This window comes from Nicotiana tabacum, chromosome 3 (assembly GCF_000715075.1).
Source record: "Nicotiana tabacum cultivar K326 chromosome 3, ASM71507v2, whole genome shotgun sequence".
Classification (NCBI taxonomy): Eukaryota; Viridiplantae; Streptophyta; class Magnoliopsida; order Solanales; family Solanaceae; genus Nicotiana; species Nicotiana tabacum.
Window position 1 is genome coordinate 127,845,400 of NC_134082.1, and position 16,211 is coordinate 127,861,610.

General features: G+C 37.1%; 4 protein-coding genes across 4 annotated transcripts; all 4 read right to left on the reverse strand.

Annotated features, from left to right (window-relative positions):
• Positions 1–324: 324 nt before the first annotated feature.
• On the reverse strand, positions 325–894 carry LOC107767578 (dammarenediol 12-hydroxylase-like). Its single transcript, XM_016586619.2, has one exon. It carries the CDS (start codon positions 892–894, stop codon positions 325–327), a length of 570 nt encoding a protein of 189 aa, XP_016442105.2.
• A 948-nt stretch (positions 895–1,842) lies between these two features.
• On the reverse strand, positions 1,843–3,269 carry LOC107767574 (transcription factor AS1-like). Its single transcript, XM_016586613.2, has one exon. It carries the CDS (start codon positions 3,117–3,119, stop codon positions 1,986–1,988), a length of 1,134 nt encoding a protein of 377 aa, XP_016442099.1. The 5' UTR covers positions 3,120–3,269; the 3' UTR covers positions 1,843–1,985.
• Positions 3,270–4,263: 994 nt separating this feature from the next.
• LOC107767572 (geranylgeranyl pyrophosphate synthase 7, chloroplastic-like) lies at positions 4,264–9,653 on the reverse strand. Its single transcript, XM_016586611.2, has one exon. The coding sequence runs from the start codon at positions 8,953–8,955 to the stop codon at positions 7,837–7,839; it is 1,119 nt and encodes a 372-aa protein (XP_016442097.1). The 5' UTR covers positions 8,956–9,653; the 3' UTR covers positions 4,264–7,836.
• Positions 9,654–9,776: 123 nt separating this feature from the next.
• Positions 9,777–11,396, reverse strand: LOC107767573 (geranylgeranyl pyrophosphate synthase, chloroplastic). The gene has a single exon (XM_016586612.2). It carries the CDS (start codon positions 11,010–11,012, stop codon positions 9,921–9,923), a length of 1,092 nt encoding a protein of 363 aa, XP_016442098.1. The 5' UTR covers positions 11,013–11,396; the 3' UTR covers positions 9,777–9,920.
• Between the last annotated feature and the right edge of the window lie 4,815 nt (positions 11,397–16,211).

Sequence of the window (16,211 nt, forward strand, 5' to 3'; positions counted from 1 at the left end):
TTGCAGCATTAACGGTGCTATAGCCACCGTGAAGTAAGCCAACAATATAGCTAGCGATATCGGATTCGTTCAGAAATTGTTCTTGCTCATTTGTGGCCTGGAGCATCTGAGACAAAATGTCATCTGGTACTGCATTTCTATTCTCTGATAGCTCACTTTTCCTCTGATTGATGATTTCTTGAACCTCCTTACGCATTATCTTGGATGCTCGGACAGCTCGGTTGAAAGTGGGTCCTGGTAAATTGATAGACATAGAGAGCACACCAGAGGCAATATCCTCAATATACTTAGACAGTCGTTCAACCTTCTCTGCATCATCAATGCTTAGGAATAATTTGCAGTCCAATGAGAATATATGCACTTCCTAACTGCAGGTAAAACCTTAATTTGTGGGCGATTCCAGTCCGTCTGAAGATGGCGTCTCAAAATATCATCGGCTACGCCTACAAATCTTTGAAGAGACTCTGATCTGAGAGGCGCTGATAGCAATTTGCGCGTGCTTGCAAAGTCCTCGTGATTAGCTTTCTTATGAGTCTTGGGAAATATTCTGTCAATAGAACTCGGCCACCAGACTTGGACTAGCTTATTCTCATTTGAGAATAGAAACTTGTTGCCCTTGGCACCAGATAAGATCACCATTGGATGCCCAATCAATGAGGTGCTGAAAATATTTGAAGAGTATTTGCTCCTTCTTTGTGTTAGAAACTTGACTAGGCTCCCATTTTTGACATTGGACAAATAATCCAACGTTTCACCCACAAAAGGCCACCCAAAACTTCCTGGAGGAAGATCATTAGCAGCAGCTTGTCTTGAATGTGGCAGCTTTCTTTTGTTAATGAAATAGTAATATAGAAGAAAAGAAAAGAGAAGGCTGTTACCAAGAAGGAAAACCATTAAGAGGAATCCTATTGAATTGACCACATAGGGGTAGCTAGAGGTAAGTCAGAGGATGTATTTTAAGCTTTCAGATGGAGGAAGGAATACATTAAAAAATGCTTAACTAGAGAGGCATTAGGGCAAGGGCTTCTTGAAGTTTATATAATATATGGTTACTTTGATTTAATCAAACTGTTAGCTTGTGAAATATGAAGAGTTGACTTTATGATCCTACAACATACGCCATGTTACTATGGATTCAGGATTCTAAAACAAAATAGTTAGTGGGCCGAATAAATTATTTATACATGGAGTTTTTTACACAAAATACAAGTGTAATGACTATTCTTTATTGGTCCAAACATTAAGAAAATCTTGCGAGTTCCCGATCATTTAGCCTTTTATTTTCCTTAAAGAAATGATGTAAATCAATAAGGAACACAAGCATAAGAGCTCCAAGCTTCAAGCTGCACATGCACAGTTTTCATTACTTAGGCTTTATCCTGAAAACATGCTATTTATAAGCAAACCAATAAACTTTGTAAGAGAAAACTTGACGTTGAGAGGAATATGAGTTGTGACTAAGGATCTTTTTAATCATGACAACAAGAACAACAACCCAGTAAGATCTCATAAGTGGAGTCCGGGGAGGTTAGTGTGTACGCATACCTTGCCTCTGTTTCCGATGGACCCTCGGCTTAAGAAAACGAAAAGAGACAATACATCAATACCATCAACAAAAACCCATAGAAATAATATCAACATCACAAGAACCAGTAAATAAATGGAAAGCAGAAATAATAACTAGTAAATAAGGCCCCACAATATGAAAACGAATGAGTAATGTAAATATAACATTGACCACTAGCAGTCTAATACTAAATCCTATGATATGCTCAACCACCTCTTAACCTAGAAACTTAATGCACGACCTTCACAACTTCTTTTTAACATGACTAAATTAGCAAATTTTATCATCAACACACACTTCATCCACAAAATCATCTTTAGGATCACAAAGATGAGAACATGAAAGCTATAACACAGCACACTAATGATACTAGCAGTAGTTTCTAAAAGGTTAACATGGTAATGCCAGTCTTTAAATTCTAATGCTTGTCCTGGGATACAATATTTCCAACCCCATTAACATGACTATGAAATCCACTTTGTTCAATAAGTTTAGCCAACTTCAATTGCTTACTACCCCAAGCTTCAATTAACTTTGCTTCTTTAGCCTCTGCATCTCTCTGTAATGCACTGAGTTGATCTTTATATTCCCTCTCCATTCTTTCAATAAAAGCCATTTCCTCTTCACGTAAACACCTCCTCTTTGCTTCTATTTCCTCCGTTTTCTCTCTCCTTTTTCTAGCTTTCTCTGACTCTAGCTGTTGCTCCAGCCGGTTCAGTCTCCAAGTTGCCTCCTTTTTATGCTGTACCCAGTTCTGTCTTCCTTCTTCCAGCTCTTTGCAGTACTGGATTAGGGTGCCCAGTTGCGGAACCGGATAAAACCGGCTTGTCAAACCATATTCCGGTTGCACCTGTTCATGCACACGCAACACCGGTTCAGACGGTGTAAGGGTGAGACTAACAGAAGGAGATGGAGCAGAAGATGATGCATTAGCTGCTGAGTTCATCCACGGTGGAATAGTGGTGGAATTCACCGGTTCATTCATAGCAGCAGGGTTTAAAGACAGAACCGGTGGCGGTTCAAGATTTGGCATGATATTAATAGCTGGCAAAGGCAAAGGAGGCTGAAAAGCAAATATCTTTGGCTGCACGTACTTCTCTGCAAAAGTCTCCAAAATATGATCGTACTTCCCGGAAACTGCTCCCTCCGGCGACCCACCACCGGAGACGGCGGAAATAGACGGTGGATCAGCGTAATCTTGAAGTTTCTGTGATTTCTGAAGCTGCTTAAGCTGTTTCTCTTTGAAAACTTCCCACCACTTGCCTAATCTTTTAGCAGTACGACCAGGGACTTCAGCTGCAATTTTCTTCCACTTATTACCGTACTTTGCCTGAAGAGAAATGACAAGATTTTGTTCTTCTGGGGTTAAAGATCCTTTCTTTATCCCTGGTTTCAAGTAGTTTTTCCAACGTTCAAGGCATGATTTTGGGTCCCTGTCAAGAGTTCTACCCATGCGTTTAGAAATGAGGTTCCATTCTTTAGGTCCATATTGCTTCACGTAAGCTCCTAACAGTGCGTCTTCTTCTGGCCGCCACCTTTGACGCTCCTTCATTTCCAAGCCATACCCACTATATTTTCTTTAACTTCTCATTCTGGTTGTATTTACAAAGGAAAAAGATAAAGAAATGCCTTATCTTGAAGAAAGAGTTTGGCGTTTGGCTAGTAAGTAATTGCTGCCTTTGGTTTCTCACTGCAGTTTTACAGTGCTACATTACGGTACTAGCATTACAGTGACATTATATTTAGGGTATGAAAATGAGAGTGAGATTAAAGTAAAACTGTATTTGGGTAGGCAGTAGAAGCCTAATTGGGGAGACTGGGAATCAGTAGGACAGAAACGACAGCGGGGTAAAACAGTGAGAGTAAAGGTGAAAGAGGAACTGGCATGGCAGACAAAGTCAGAATTGTGGTGGACAAGACAGGTCAGGAATCCCTGGTTTTTGTACAGTGTGTAAACGGAAATAAGGATACTCCATTGTCTTTTAAGTTTGTGCAAATTTCGCTTAGTTCTCAGTATCTTCTCCGCCGGGCATAATCAGGGACGTGCATTTGAATCGGTTTATCGATTAATCGAATCGATTATTTGGTATCGGTTTCTCGATTTATCGATTTCGATTTCGATTTTGTCCTCTTCGGTTATCGATAAATCGATAAGATATACTAAAAAGATAAAAAATAACTAATTTTTTTTTACCCTTATTCTATAATACTCTTCCCTTTACCCCTAACCCTATTATTTCCTCTACCACATTTAAGGAATGATCATATTTAAAGCTCAAGGTAATGAAATTCAAATTAATAGAAAACATAATTTGCTGTGATGATGTATTTTTTTTATACCGTTGTAATCTTGGTGGCATACATTTGATCTCTTACTTTAATTTCGTTGCATGTGCTTGTTGACACAATTTTTATGTTATAAACGGTGTTCGTCTTATTTTAGCTTCTTTTTGTCCATATTAGTTAGGCGTGTTTATAGCGATATATTTTCCATGGAATCCCGCAAATTTTCTTATTGGTGTAATCGATAAATCAAAATCGAAAAATCGGAACCTTATTGAAACGACAACGATAAGCATATGTACAAATCGATAATCGATAAGTAATTATCGATAAGGGTCAAAATCGAAGCGATAAATCGAATGCACACCTCTAGGCATAATAATAACTTTCTAGCTCATCTTAACATACACAAATGTAAAACTATTTTACATTAACTTCTATAAAAGGATACATCGAATAATAAATGGAACAGTCATGTAATGGTATGATTAAACCAAAATTAAGTTCCTATATAATTTGTAACTACGCACTGAAATATTAAAACAAAGATCTAGATAAATTGTCTCTTCAGATTGCCAACAAGCTGTCGTTGTAGTATAGTGTTAAGTATTCCCGCCTGTCACCCGGGTGACCCGGGTTCGATCCCCAGCAATGGCGCATCTCATTTTTTGAGTGTATTTCCTTTTCCAGCGGGTTGCCTATTCTCATGTCCTTCCTACTACGTTCCCTTTTCTTCTTCTAATTTTTTTTTTTCCCAAACATAAAATATTTACCAAACCTGATATAGTTGTTAACAACCATAACCATAAGCAGCCACAACGAGCTTCCTGAGTACTAGTTGCATTGCTGTGTGCATGATTGTTGAAAGATCTAGGTCTGCTGTTTTTAAAATTTAGGGGATAGCCATGAATCTTGTAACACTTCTCAATGGTATGTTCTGGCTTCTTACAATATCTGCAAATGAGATTGGTAGGATTATTCCTCTTATAATCCTGATGTTGAGTCTGATTGTTCTTGAGTCCATTGGTTGTGTTTCCTTGATTATTGTTAAACTTGTATTGTCCTTGACTGGTATTCTGCCCAGTAACCGTAAAGGAGCTTGAATCACTAGGATAATTTCCCAAAGGTTGTATACTTCTCTGCCTTTCCTCTTGTAATAGAAGAAAGTAAGCTCTATCAATATCTGGTGAAGGATTCATCATCATTATGCTTCCTCTACATGCAGTGTATGATTCATTCAGACCCATTAGGAATTGAACTAACTTCTGTCTCTCTTCAAGTGCATTGTTTTTCTCCGATGCACTACATTTACACTCTGCACAGCTGCATACAACCCTAGCATCAAGTAGCTCAATTTCATCCCAAATTGCTTTCATATTATTGAAATAGGTTGCAATGTTGTTTGATCCTTGCACAGTTTCTACTAATTGTTTTTGCAATTCAAATAGCTGTGCTAGATTCGATTGTCCATATCTCTTCTCAAGTTGTTTCCATAAATCGTGTGCAGATCTAGAGTGGATCACACTGGATCTGATTTCTCTTGTAAGTGAATTCAACAGCCAAGCAGAAACCATGTCATTACAACGAGTCCAAAGGCTAAAAAAGCAGAATTCTCCTTTGGTTTTGGCAAAGTTCCATCAATGAAGCAAAGCTTATTCTTAGCAGATATTGACACTAATACTGATTTTCTCCATGAGCCATATCCAGTTCCATCAGAAGCACTGAAAACCAATGCCCTACCTGGTGAATCTGAAGCATGAAAATAATATGGCTGAAGATGATCGATCTTTTCCATTGTGGCAGAAGCGGAAAGTCCAGAATCTGAAGTATCTTCCTCCAGAACCATGATCGAAGTGCTGAGTTTTGGAAATCTGATAAAGAACCTTGAGTTGTATGGAAAATTCTAGAAGAATCTAGACAAAGAGAGCACGTGCTCTGATACCATGTGAAAATTAGAGAGAGAAATATTGCAAAATGAGAAATTGTATTCCTTTCCAAAATTGAAAGTGTATCTGTACAAGTTCCTATTTATATACATGTGTACTACTCTATCAATTAATATCTGGCATAACTAATCTACAGCTAGCTAGCTAACTCATATGTGTGGAGCATGGAAAATTACATAAATATCCCTAGCTATTCTACAGCTAAGATATAACACACTTGTGTGTTTAGACATCTACTGATGAGTACACATGGCATAGGAGAGCAGTCATCTCCTAAGCTTATCAACCCAAACATTAACCCATATCTCTGATAACATCAGCCTCACCACAGTGTTTATCTCTAACCTCAACACTTCCCTCATCTACTTTCTGTACACCCCCAAAATATCGAAGGTAATATTCTTATTTAGGAGGGAAAAGACAGGAAGGGATGGGAGAAGAAACGAACACTAGTATTGATTTGAATCTTTGTTAAATATAGGTTCTCTAGAGAACCAGCAAGCAGTTGTTGTAGTATAGTGGTGAGTATTCCGGCCTGTCACCCGGGTTCGATCCCCGACAACGGCGCATTTTCTTTTTTAAGCCGTATGTCTTTTCCAGCTATTTCCCTTTTTCCTGTGAGCCGTACTAGCTTCCATTTTTCCTTCTTCTTTTTTTCCCCAATAAAAATAGGAGCAAAAGGTAAAAAGATATCCGCCAAACCTAACATAGTAACATTCATAAACATAAGCAGCCCCAACTAACATAGTAAAAATCATTGACTGTGTGATATGTGGACTTTCATCCTCCATCAATTTTATTCAAAGGATATGTTTCCCATTAGCTTTCCCCCCGCCCTCCCCCTTTTGGAAAGAGCCTCAAATTAAGTTCTAATTTAGGTGAAACAAGTATGGTGCTATAGGAGATGCTCCATTCGTTCTCCTATGCTCGCTTACGCTTAGGGATGGCAATACAAGTTGGTGGGAGAAGGGTCTCTATTTGAATTTGAGGCAGTTTAGCCACATTGTACGCTCTTTCTTCCCTTCAACCTGTAGCTATGACGTAAGGCTGATTTTTCTTCTCTTCCTTTACGGCTTTACTTGGAGAGTTTTAGCTTGTGGGAACCACATATGTCAATTAATACTAAGTATCTTTCTTTTATCTGAAATTATTGAGCTTGTTTAGATTCCTGGGCTGTTTTTTCTTTATTTTTTCCTTTGCAGTATTCTAAATTCATTTTTTTTTTAACTTTTTCAAAATTTTATTTGAACCTCAACTTAACACATACCGTTATAGTTAATATATTTAAAGCAAATCCACAAAACACAAACAAGAATGACAATAGAAAGTAGGGAGAGACATGATATTGAATCATTAAATTAAATATTAAATAGATTAAAAGTGCAACGTCCACATATTCCAAAATAAAAGCACTGCCGGCCCCGCCCCATTTAAATCTTCCCCTGCCTTGTCCCTTTTAGAGTTTGCCCTGGCCCGCCCATTTAGAGTTTACCCTGGCCCGCCCCAATTGCCATCCCTAGTTCATACTAGTAGTTATGCTGCTGAGTAATTTAAAGTTTACCTAGCAAGCAAGCTAAAATTTGTGCTAAGCAAGCTATATGACTAGCTTATATAGTTTGGTAAGTGTAGACCTGCAAAAGTTAATGAGATTAAGTGCATGCAAAATTTCTGTTTTTCTATCACTCTTATCTTAGTTTTTATCCCTCTTTTGATTTTACCACTCAAGCTCTTTGCCGGCTGTTAAGTGCTTGCCAAAACCTGCTGTATTACAACATTGCTAGTTAATAATCATTTTCCCACTCCAATGAAAAAGCAAAGCAGATTTCAGCAAACAGGTGAAGTTTGACATATGAAGGCAAGATTGAGTACATTGTCCCTTTAGACATTAGAAGGGTCAGTTTCAGATGGAGAAATTAAGCAGCACCCATATTTCCTGATATAACTCAAGGAACTGAAAGAGCTCCACTCCCTACTTACTTAGATTTAGAAAAATGCTCACAACTACAGTTAAATAATACAGGCATAATCATCCTAAAGAGATCATTTTTGCCGATGAAGAACGAAATCTGCCATAGCAAGTAATGGAGCTGCCTTTTCTGGATCAAAACCAACAAGCTGCTCCTTAGCTTCCTTGCTAAGGTTTTGAGCATATTCTTTGGACTTTTCAATGCCAATCATCTTTGGGTACGTCAACTTGTTTGCCAACAAATCCTTCCCTGCTGTCTTTCCTAATTGCTCAGAGGATTTAGTCACATCAAGAATGTCATCCACAACCTGAAACAGCAGCCCAATACACTGAGAGAACTTTCTGAGTCTATTAATTTCCTCATCGGTTGCACCACCAACCATTGCTCCTACAATGACCGCGGCCTCTGCAAAGTCTGCTGTCTTGTGACGATGAATATACTCGAGCTCTTCTAATCCAGTATCAGATTCACCTCCAGACAGCAAGTCAAGTACCTGGCCAGCCGCTGCCCCCTCTGGCCCAATCAACCTTGCTAGTTCTCCGATAGCACGAACCATTGTTTTCGGGTGCACCCCTTTAGTGGCTGTTGCCATATGCTCAAATGCTAAGGCAACAAGGGAATAACCAGCTAGAACAGTGACATTTTCGCCAAATACCTTGTGATTAGCGAGCTTACCTCGACGGAGATTATCGTTGTCCATGCAGGGAAGGTCGTCGTGCATCATACACATAGCGTGTATCATCTCCATTCCGCAAGCAGCAGGCATCGCTGTTGATTCTTGGCCACCAACAAGCTCACAGGCAGCTATGCAGAGTACAGGGCAAACCCGCTTGCCTTCGGAAAGGAGCGAATATCTCATTGCTTCATGGAACTTGAGGGGTTCTCTGAGTGGGACAGCAGCATCTAAGGCTCGATTGACTGAGTTGATCTTTTGATACATGTAACTTTTGAAATCAAAGACAGTTTTTGTCTTTCCAGCTTCTCTGAATGTGTTTTCACTTTTGATAACTTCAGCTTCATTCTTGGCAATATCCCTGCTATTACAAAAGGCTCTTACTTTTGGGAGGAATAGAGCTTCTGCTGTTTCCTGTGAAGAAAGAAGCAACTTTGTTCCTGCAGATCTGGATCTACTTGGAGCAGCTCTTTTACTAAGATTTGCAAGATTGTGGGTTACTCCTTTTAGAATAGACATGGCTCTGAACTTGAGAAGTCCGATAAACTTCTTCACTAATCTGGTGAATTACTATTTAACTTACTATAATATGATGGATTTACTGAGGAACAAGCATTCAAGCCAAAGCAGGAGGCTAGAAGATATCTCAAAATAAAGCCACCTACTTTGGCCTAATTTTATATTATTAATTGGATGAGTTTCTAATATACAGACCTAAAATTTATGGGACCCTGATATAATGAGTTCTTTGCTAAATTCTTCATACCTTTAGAGGATGAGTGGAAGATTTCATCTACCTGATTGTCTCATTCTCAGACAGGAGAAATTTTTTGCCAAAGTGTGAGCCACAAAAGAAAACTATCAATATTCAACAGGCAGATCCAGTTGGAAAGTAAGTCAAGCTTATTTGGCACATTCAATAACCTATAAAAGGTTCAAGTTTATATAAAGCATGTGAAATTGACAAGGTACCAAACAAAACTATACTATATTATACTAATCACAGAAAATGCAGGAATATTTGAAATTATGAATGAAGAATCCTGACTGACGAGAAGACAATGGAGATAGGACCAATTACAGGTCATCTTTGGATTTAAAACATGGCCATAAAATCCTGACCATGACTCGTGGTACCATAGCTTAGGTCATAGAAGGGAGATGCAAGAAATAATAATAGTAAAAGTTGATTTGTAAGAGCTTATAAGCTAACAATCAAAGTAAGAAAGAGAGTTAACAACCAATGGACAAATACATCCACAGGTAATGATGTGAATAAGGATTTATTCCCTCCACATCCATTGTTAAAAACATGAAAATTCTTCAGGTGGGGGAAAATAGAAATGTGTATTGGGCCATTATTTCATTCAAGATATTAGAAGTTTGAAACTTTACAGATCACTCATGTTTTCACCTTCTATTTAACTTCTAAATCTTCAAATGTACAAATTGATTGACCATAATTCCAATCCTGTTGTTACAATTTAATTCTCTCTATAAGCAATATAATTTGCTAAAGCAATCAAAGGAGCTGCTTTCTCTTGATCAAATCCAGCAAGCTGAGCTTGAGCCTCTTTGTTTAACTCCTCAGCGAACTCCCTTGACTTGTCAATACCAATCAGTTTGGGATAAGTTACCTTATCAGCAACTAAGTCCTTTCCTGCGGTTTTCCCCAATTGTTGAGAAGACTTTGTAACATCAAGAATATCATCCACAACCTGAAATAACAACCCAATACATCTTGCAAACTTCCTTAATTTTTCCACTTCTTCATCATCTGCCCCTCCTAATATAGCCCCTAACACCACTGACCCTTCTAATAAAGCTGCAGTCTTGTGCAAATGAATGAACTCTAAATGCTTCAAATCAACATCAGAAACCCCCTCTGAAATTATATCTACAACTTGTCCAGCTACAAGTCCCTCTGCACCAATACACTTAGCTAACTCACCAACCACCCTCACAATCCTATGTGAAGGAACCCCTTTTGTTCGAGTAGCAATGTGCTCAAAAGCCAATGCAAGAAGTGCATCCCCTGCTAAAACAGCTACATCCTCACCATAAATCTTGTGATTTGTAGGCTTCCCTCTTCTAAGATCATCATTATCCATACAAGGAAGATCGTCATGAATTAAAGACATGGTATGAATCATCTCAACAGCACAAGCTGCAGGCATAGCTATGGATTCATCTCCACCAACAAGTTCACAAGAGGCTATACACAACATGGGTCGGATTCTTTTCCCACCAGCAAGAAGAGAATATCTCATGGATTCATGAATCTTGACTGGTTCCTTAATCAAGACTGAAGATTCCAAAGCCCTGTTCACAGAATTAGCTTTTTCAAGAACGTAATCATTGAACTCCATTGCTTGTTTTTTCTTGTTCTTGCTTTCATCAGTTTGTTGTTTTGTTGTAAGAAGAGCTGAGACAGAAAGCGGGGAAGGGTTGTTGGTGGAGAATTTGATCTTCAGATGAGTAGGTAAGAATCCATGAGAGTAAAATCTGGATCTGCCGTTATTTCCAAGGGCAAAATAGGTGTTGCCCCATGTTGTAATTGCTGTAGAAAGACTCATTCTTTCAGCTCTAATTGTTTGGCTTCGTGAAAAATGAAGAAGAAGGTTTCAGACCAGCAAATTAAAAGACTCCACCACTACTGGGTACTGACAAACTGCACATATAAAAGTTTGTTTAAATTGCTGGGGTGTCCCAATTTGAGATCTAGGATTTATTTAAGTTTGGCAAGAAATCATAGTGGGAATTGAGAAGGGCGACAGCAATTTAGATAGAGCTGTTTTTAAATGAGAAAAAGTGGTGAAGGAATGGTGCCATTTCCTACAATTGGCTACAAAAGTCCCACAAAAGTGTAAGCATTATTGGTTCGTCCATTTTCTCCGCTCGTGTTTCGTCCATTTTCTCCACTCGTGCAACCTTATTCTTTCATTTTTTTCATTACTATGGATATATTAAAAAGTCCTGAGGTAATGGAGCTCTTATAATAGACATTTGTTAGGTTGCATTTGGTTCTTACCGGCAAATGAAGCTATCATATTATTATTTTTTAGAATTTTTACCTAGTTATATTATAATAGAAATTTATTTACCATATTTATTTAGGTTCCTTATTAATTACTTTGTATTTCTATATTTACAAGCTATATACAAAACTATAAAAAAGAAAAAAAAAATCAAGAATCCTTAATTTTAGCGTGTCAGTTATACGACACTCACTCTCGTTTCCAATAACCCTCCCCTACATTTAAGATTCTGTTTTTTTTTTCTCTTTCTTAATAATCGCCTAAAATCTCTCTTTTATTTTTATACCCCCTCCCCCAAATTTTCGATTCTTTTCCTTTTCCAAAGATTTTCAAACCTAATTTCTCTCTTTCTTACTAATCACCCAAAATCTCTATTTCTTATTGATACATTGCAGACGAAATTCGGAATATTGCTCTACAATCAAGTTGTGGGTAAGTTTTTAATCTTATTTTCTTTCTTTCTAAAATCTTTATTGTATGTGACTTGCAAATGATACATGAATACCCAAAACAATACTCGATACAATACCAATACGATTATATAAGATTTTTAGTGTAGAGTTGCGATTGAAACTTGAAGAGCATAAAGATCATAATTGTATCACAATTTTTCAGAAATGTATCGCGATTGTTTTATAATTGTATGTGTTTCATAATTATTGCAGGAATTGTATTACAAATGTATGATAATTATATATTAATTGTATATTGTTATGAGCAGTTGTGAGTTCGTGACCAATTTCACAGTTTGTATCACAAATATATGATAATTGTATATTAATTTATTAGTATTGTATCATGTATTATTTTGGATATTAATGTACCAGATACAAGTTAGATACAATTGTGATACAAGTATGATACAATTATGTTTTAAGATTAATGTATCTGATACAATTCAAATACAATTATGATACAGTTATCATACAATTCCTGAATATTTCTTCATTTTCAGTGTTACCTAGTCTCCTAGCAAAAGAACAATACAATTGATGATTTTTAATAATATAAAGTTATCAGCAGTGGTAGGAAGAGAGAAAATGAAGATTCTTGGCATAGATTAAGAGATTTTGATGTAGAAATAAGGAGAGAGAAGAGGAAAGGGGCAAAAAAAAAGATGTAATTGAATTCCTTAATTGAAGGCATTAATAATGGGGTGAGCGTCTTTTAAGGAGTAATATATACAATTTGTAAGAAAAAACTAGATACTTATTAAAAAAACTACAAAACATAGATAACATAGATAAATAAGTTTCTAATATAGTATAGCTGGGTAAATATCCCTTATTTTTTGGAGGTTGGGCGAAATTGTTTTGTCATTGAAAGGCGGAAGCTATTGTTGTTAATTAATTTCTTGGGAGCTGGCAGGCAACAACCAAACATGAACAAGCTGTTAGGATCGAAATAATCAGGTGTCATGCTGAAGCTAGTAAAGCAAACCTTGAATTATGATAAATCAGATAATAAACATGACAACAAGTGACACGTTAATACTTGTCCCGATTGGATGCTACGGGCCTCCAAATCTGATCTCCATCATTCAAATCAAAGACCAAGATGTTAAGAACACTCAGTCAAATTTCGCAGATAAAAATCATGATTACCGTCAAATAGGTTGCGGCTAGAACTAAACCTGCTTTGAACCTGTTTTGTTGCAGATTGTATTCTGACTATCCAACTTCAAATCATATTTTTCGATTCGTTAACCATTGGATCTGGCTAAAATTTTGACTGAGTATTTCTAGCATCTTGGTCTTTCATTTAAATGGTAAAGATCAGATTTGGATGTCCGTAGCATCCGATTTAGAGCCCCAAACAGTAGCTCTATTTTTGTGAATTCTCCTCTTTTTTCAATTGATTTATTATTGCTCTTGTTGCTATTATTGCTCCGTATTTGGCACTTGTTGTGTAGCCAATTTAGAGAACTTATGTAACTCTCTTATTGTTATAGTGTGGCTTTTTGGCTCTTTTTGATCCCCTATTTTTACCTGCGATTTGAAGGATTTTTCTTGTTAAAATTTGTTGTTCTTTATCTTCTTTATTTTTGGGTTCGCCTCTTCTTCGACATAACACTATTCTGTTGTAGTTATATATATATATATATATATATATATATATATATATATATATATGGAAAAAGCGCTGCAGTTCCAACAACAGGATCGTTTCAAAATGCAACTTTGTTTTTGGATGTACTCATTGGCAAAAATGCCGAAAATGTTGACAATCCCATTTGTATTCAGAGTGAAAGAATGATTTGGATGTCCAACAGTAATCAGAGGCGAATTCATGATTCGAATATTATAAGTTCAAGTTAGGAATTTGATTGTAACTTATTTAATTCAAGTCAATTACTCCCTTCGTGATGTTTTATGTTCAATACCACACAAGGGGGGAGCAGTGATTTTGTGTGGTGTCCAATTTTTTGCTTAAACTGATTATGGAAGGACCTGGTTCTTCGAAGTGTTCCTTAACCTACTATTGCAGAAATAGTAAATGCAGAAAGTAAAGAACACAAGTATTTTACGTGGAAAACATCTGGCTCAAAAGGTGAAAAAAGCACGACCTACTTCCTAGTAGGATTTTCCCAAACTCTCCACTAAATAACGGAGCCAAAAACTATATTTACAAAATACTTTTATAATCCTAGGATTAACTCTAATCCCGTTGTGGCAAACAACCTATAACTGTTACGACAACTTCAAGCTAACTCTAACTTGAATACTCTGAGTACTTATTACAATTGCCTCTAGATAAAGGTGAAAGGTACAATATGAAAACACCTACTATAATTGAACTAGAATAAAAGACAGGCACTTAGAACTGGTTCTTTTATTTAGTTCATGTAGCTTCAGGTTTGCACACTTGAATCACACGCGAATTGCTTGCAAAAATGCCTTGCTATTTTGCTCTCAATTCTTGTTTAAGTTCTGCGTTTGTGCATTTTCTGTAAAGTGAGAACATCCTGCAATTTATAAAGTTAGCAAATGAAGAAATAACTAAAGTTCTAATGCTACTTTTCCTTGGTGGAAGAGTTCTAATTGATCTCAACTTCTAACTCCTTTCCTATCTTGGACAGTGTTCTCTTTGAGTAAGGAGTCATTCTCCTTATCAATTATGCAACCTTTTTGATCAGGAGATATCAAATATGCCAAGTTAAGTTTATCTCATTCACGTGCATTCCACATGTTCGAATCTGACCGTTTCTATGCACCACAAGGGATGGACCTGGTTCATGCATGAGCTTCTTTGTCAATCTTCAAAACTAACCTTCACTTGGCCAACAAATTCCCCTTTTTTGATGATGACAAACTCTGTGCTTTTCATAAGCTTAGGACCTATTTCAACTTAGTTCAACATCAATACAATGCTAGAAACATTTTTCCTTTTTATCACTTATCATCAAGGACCAGATACATTAGGTTATAAACATCATTGTTCAAAGTATAAAGCACAAACTTTTTCCCCCTTTTGTCATCATCAAAAGTTGCATAAAAATGTGAGATAATCAGATTTTAAACTTACTCATGGCCACTGAGGCTACTTCAAATGCAAACATGGATTAATCATTATAGATCAAATTAAGAATTTCAACCATCAAAGAAATATAAAAAAACAGTTAGAGCAAAAATAGTGATTTTCATTGATGATTGATAAGATTCTATCACAAAGCATAAGAAGAAATAAAAATACTGAAAACATGAGTAAAAGAAACAAAAAGTTCCGAACTGCGTCACTGGTTGATCTACACTAGGCTAAGAGGCTTAAGGCTGGGAAGAATTTGGTGTTTGGTTTTTGACTTGGAGGAGTTTCAGCATATCTTGAAGGATGCCATCATTCTTCTCCTTTTCTCTTTCCAGCTCAGTTATGAGAGCATCTCTCTCGATCTCTACCTCAGTCAACCTCTTTTTCAGCCTCTCAATCTCAGCTTCCTTAGCCCCACTTTTTTGCACTAAGGCTCGTACCTTAATATTCACTGGTACATTCTTGGATAAACCAGGTTCTTTAGGAGTGACATGGACTTCATAGTCACAAGCAAGCAGAGCATTTGCCCCAAAATGATCCTTGCATATACTAACCTCCCACTTCTTCATGAGTACCTTTAAATGTGCAAGCACAACTGTGAGCATAAAGCCATAGGGAATGACATGAGTCTTGGAGCCATTTATAACCCTATCAATAGGTCCGTGAGGGTTTCCTGTTCAGATGGAACAAGTTTATCTATATTTTTCCCAAGTTGAAACAACCCCTCAACAGCTTCGCTAGACCCACTTCCCCCTGTTTTGCTCACACTCTTTTCTATTTCAGTAAATTCCTCTCCCCAAACAACCATTGCACCAGCTTCTTTTGTTAGACCAACGGGAGTGGGTGAAGAATCAACCACTCTTTTATCCTTTCCCCCACAGCACTTCTAGCACGCTTGCTCTCTTTTTCTTTTCCTTTTTTTATTTTTACCACCAATTTCTCCAGATTCTATAGTCTCAACACCTGCTATAGACCCTACCAGTACAAATCTATTCTCCAAATTTGCAGCAACTTTAGAAATTGTCTCAAGAGTAACTTTAGGACCAGAAGATACCTATTCAGTTTCGGAAGAACCACTTTCTTCCCCCTTAGTAGCAGACTTAAATGAATCTTCAGATTTATGGAATTCCTCCTCCCTACTCGCCTTCAATTATTTGTTAATTTTCTTAATCTGCTCTCCACCAGCAACAATCTTGCGAGCCATATGTTTTA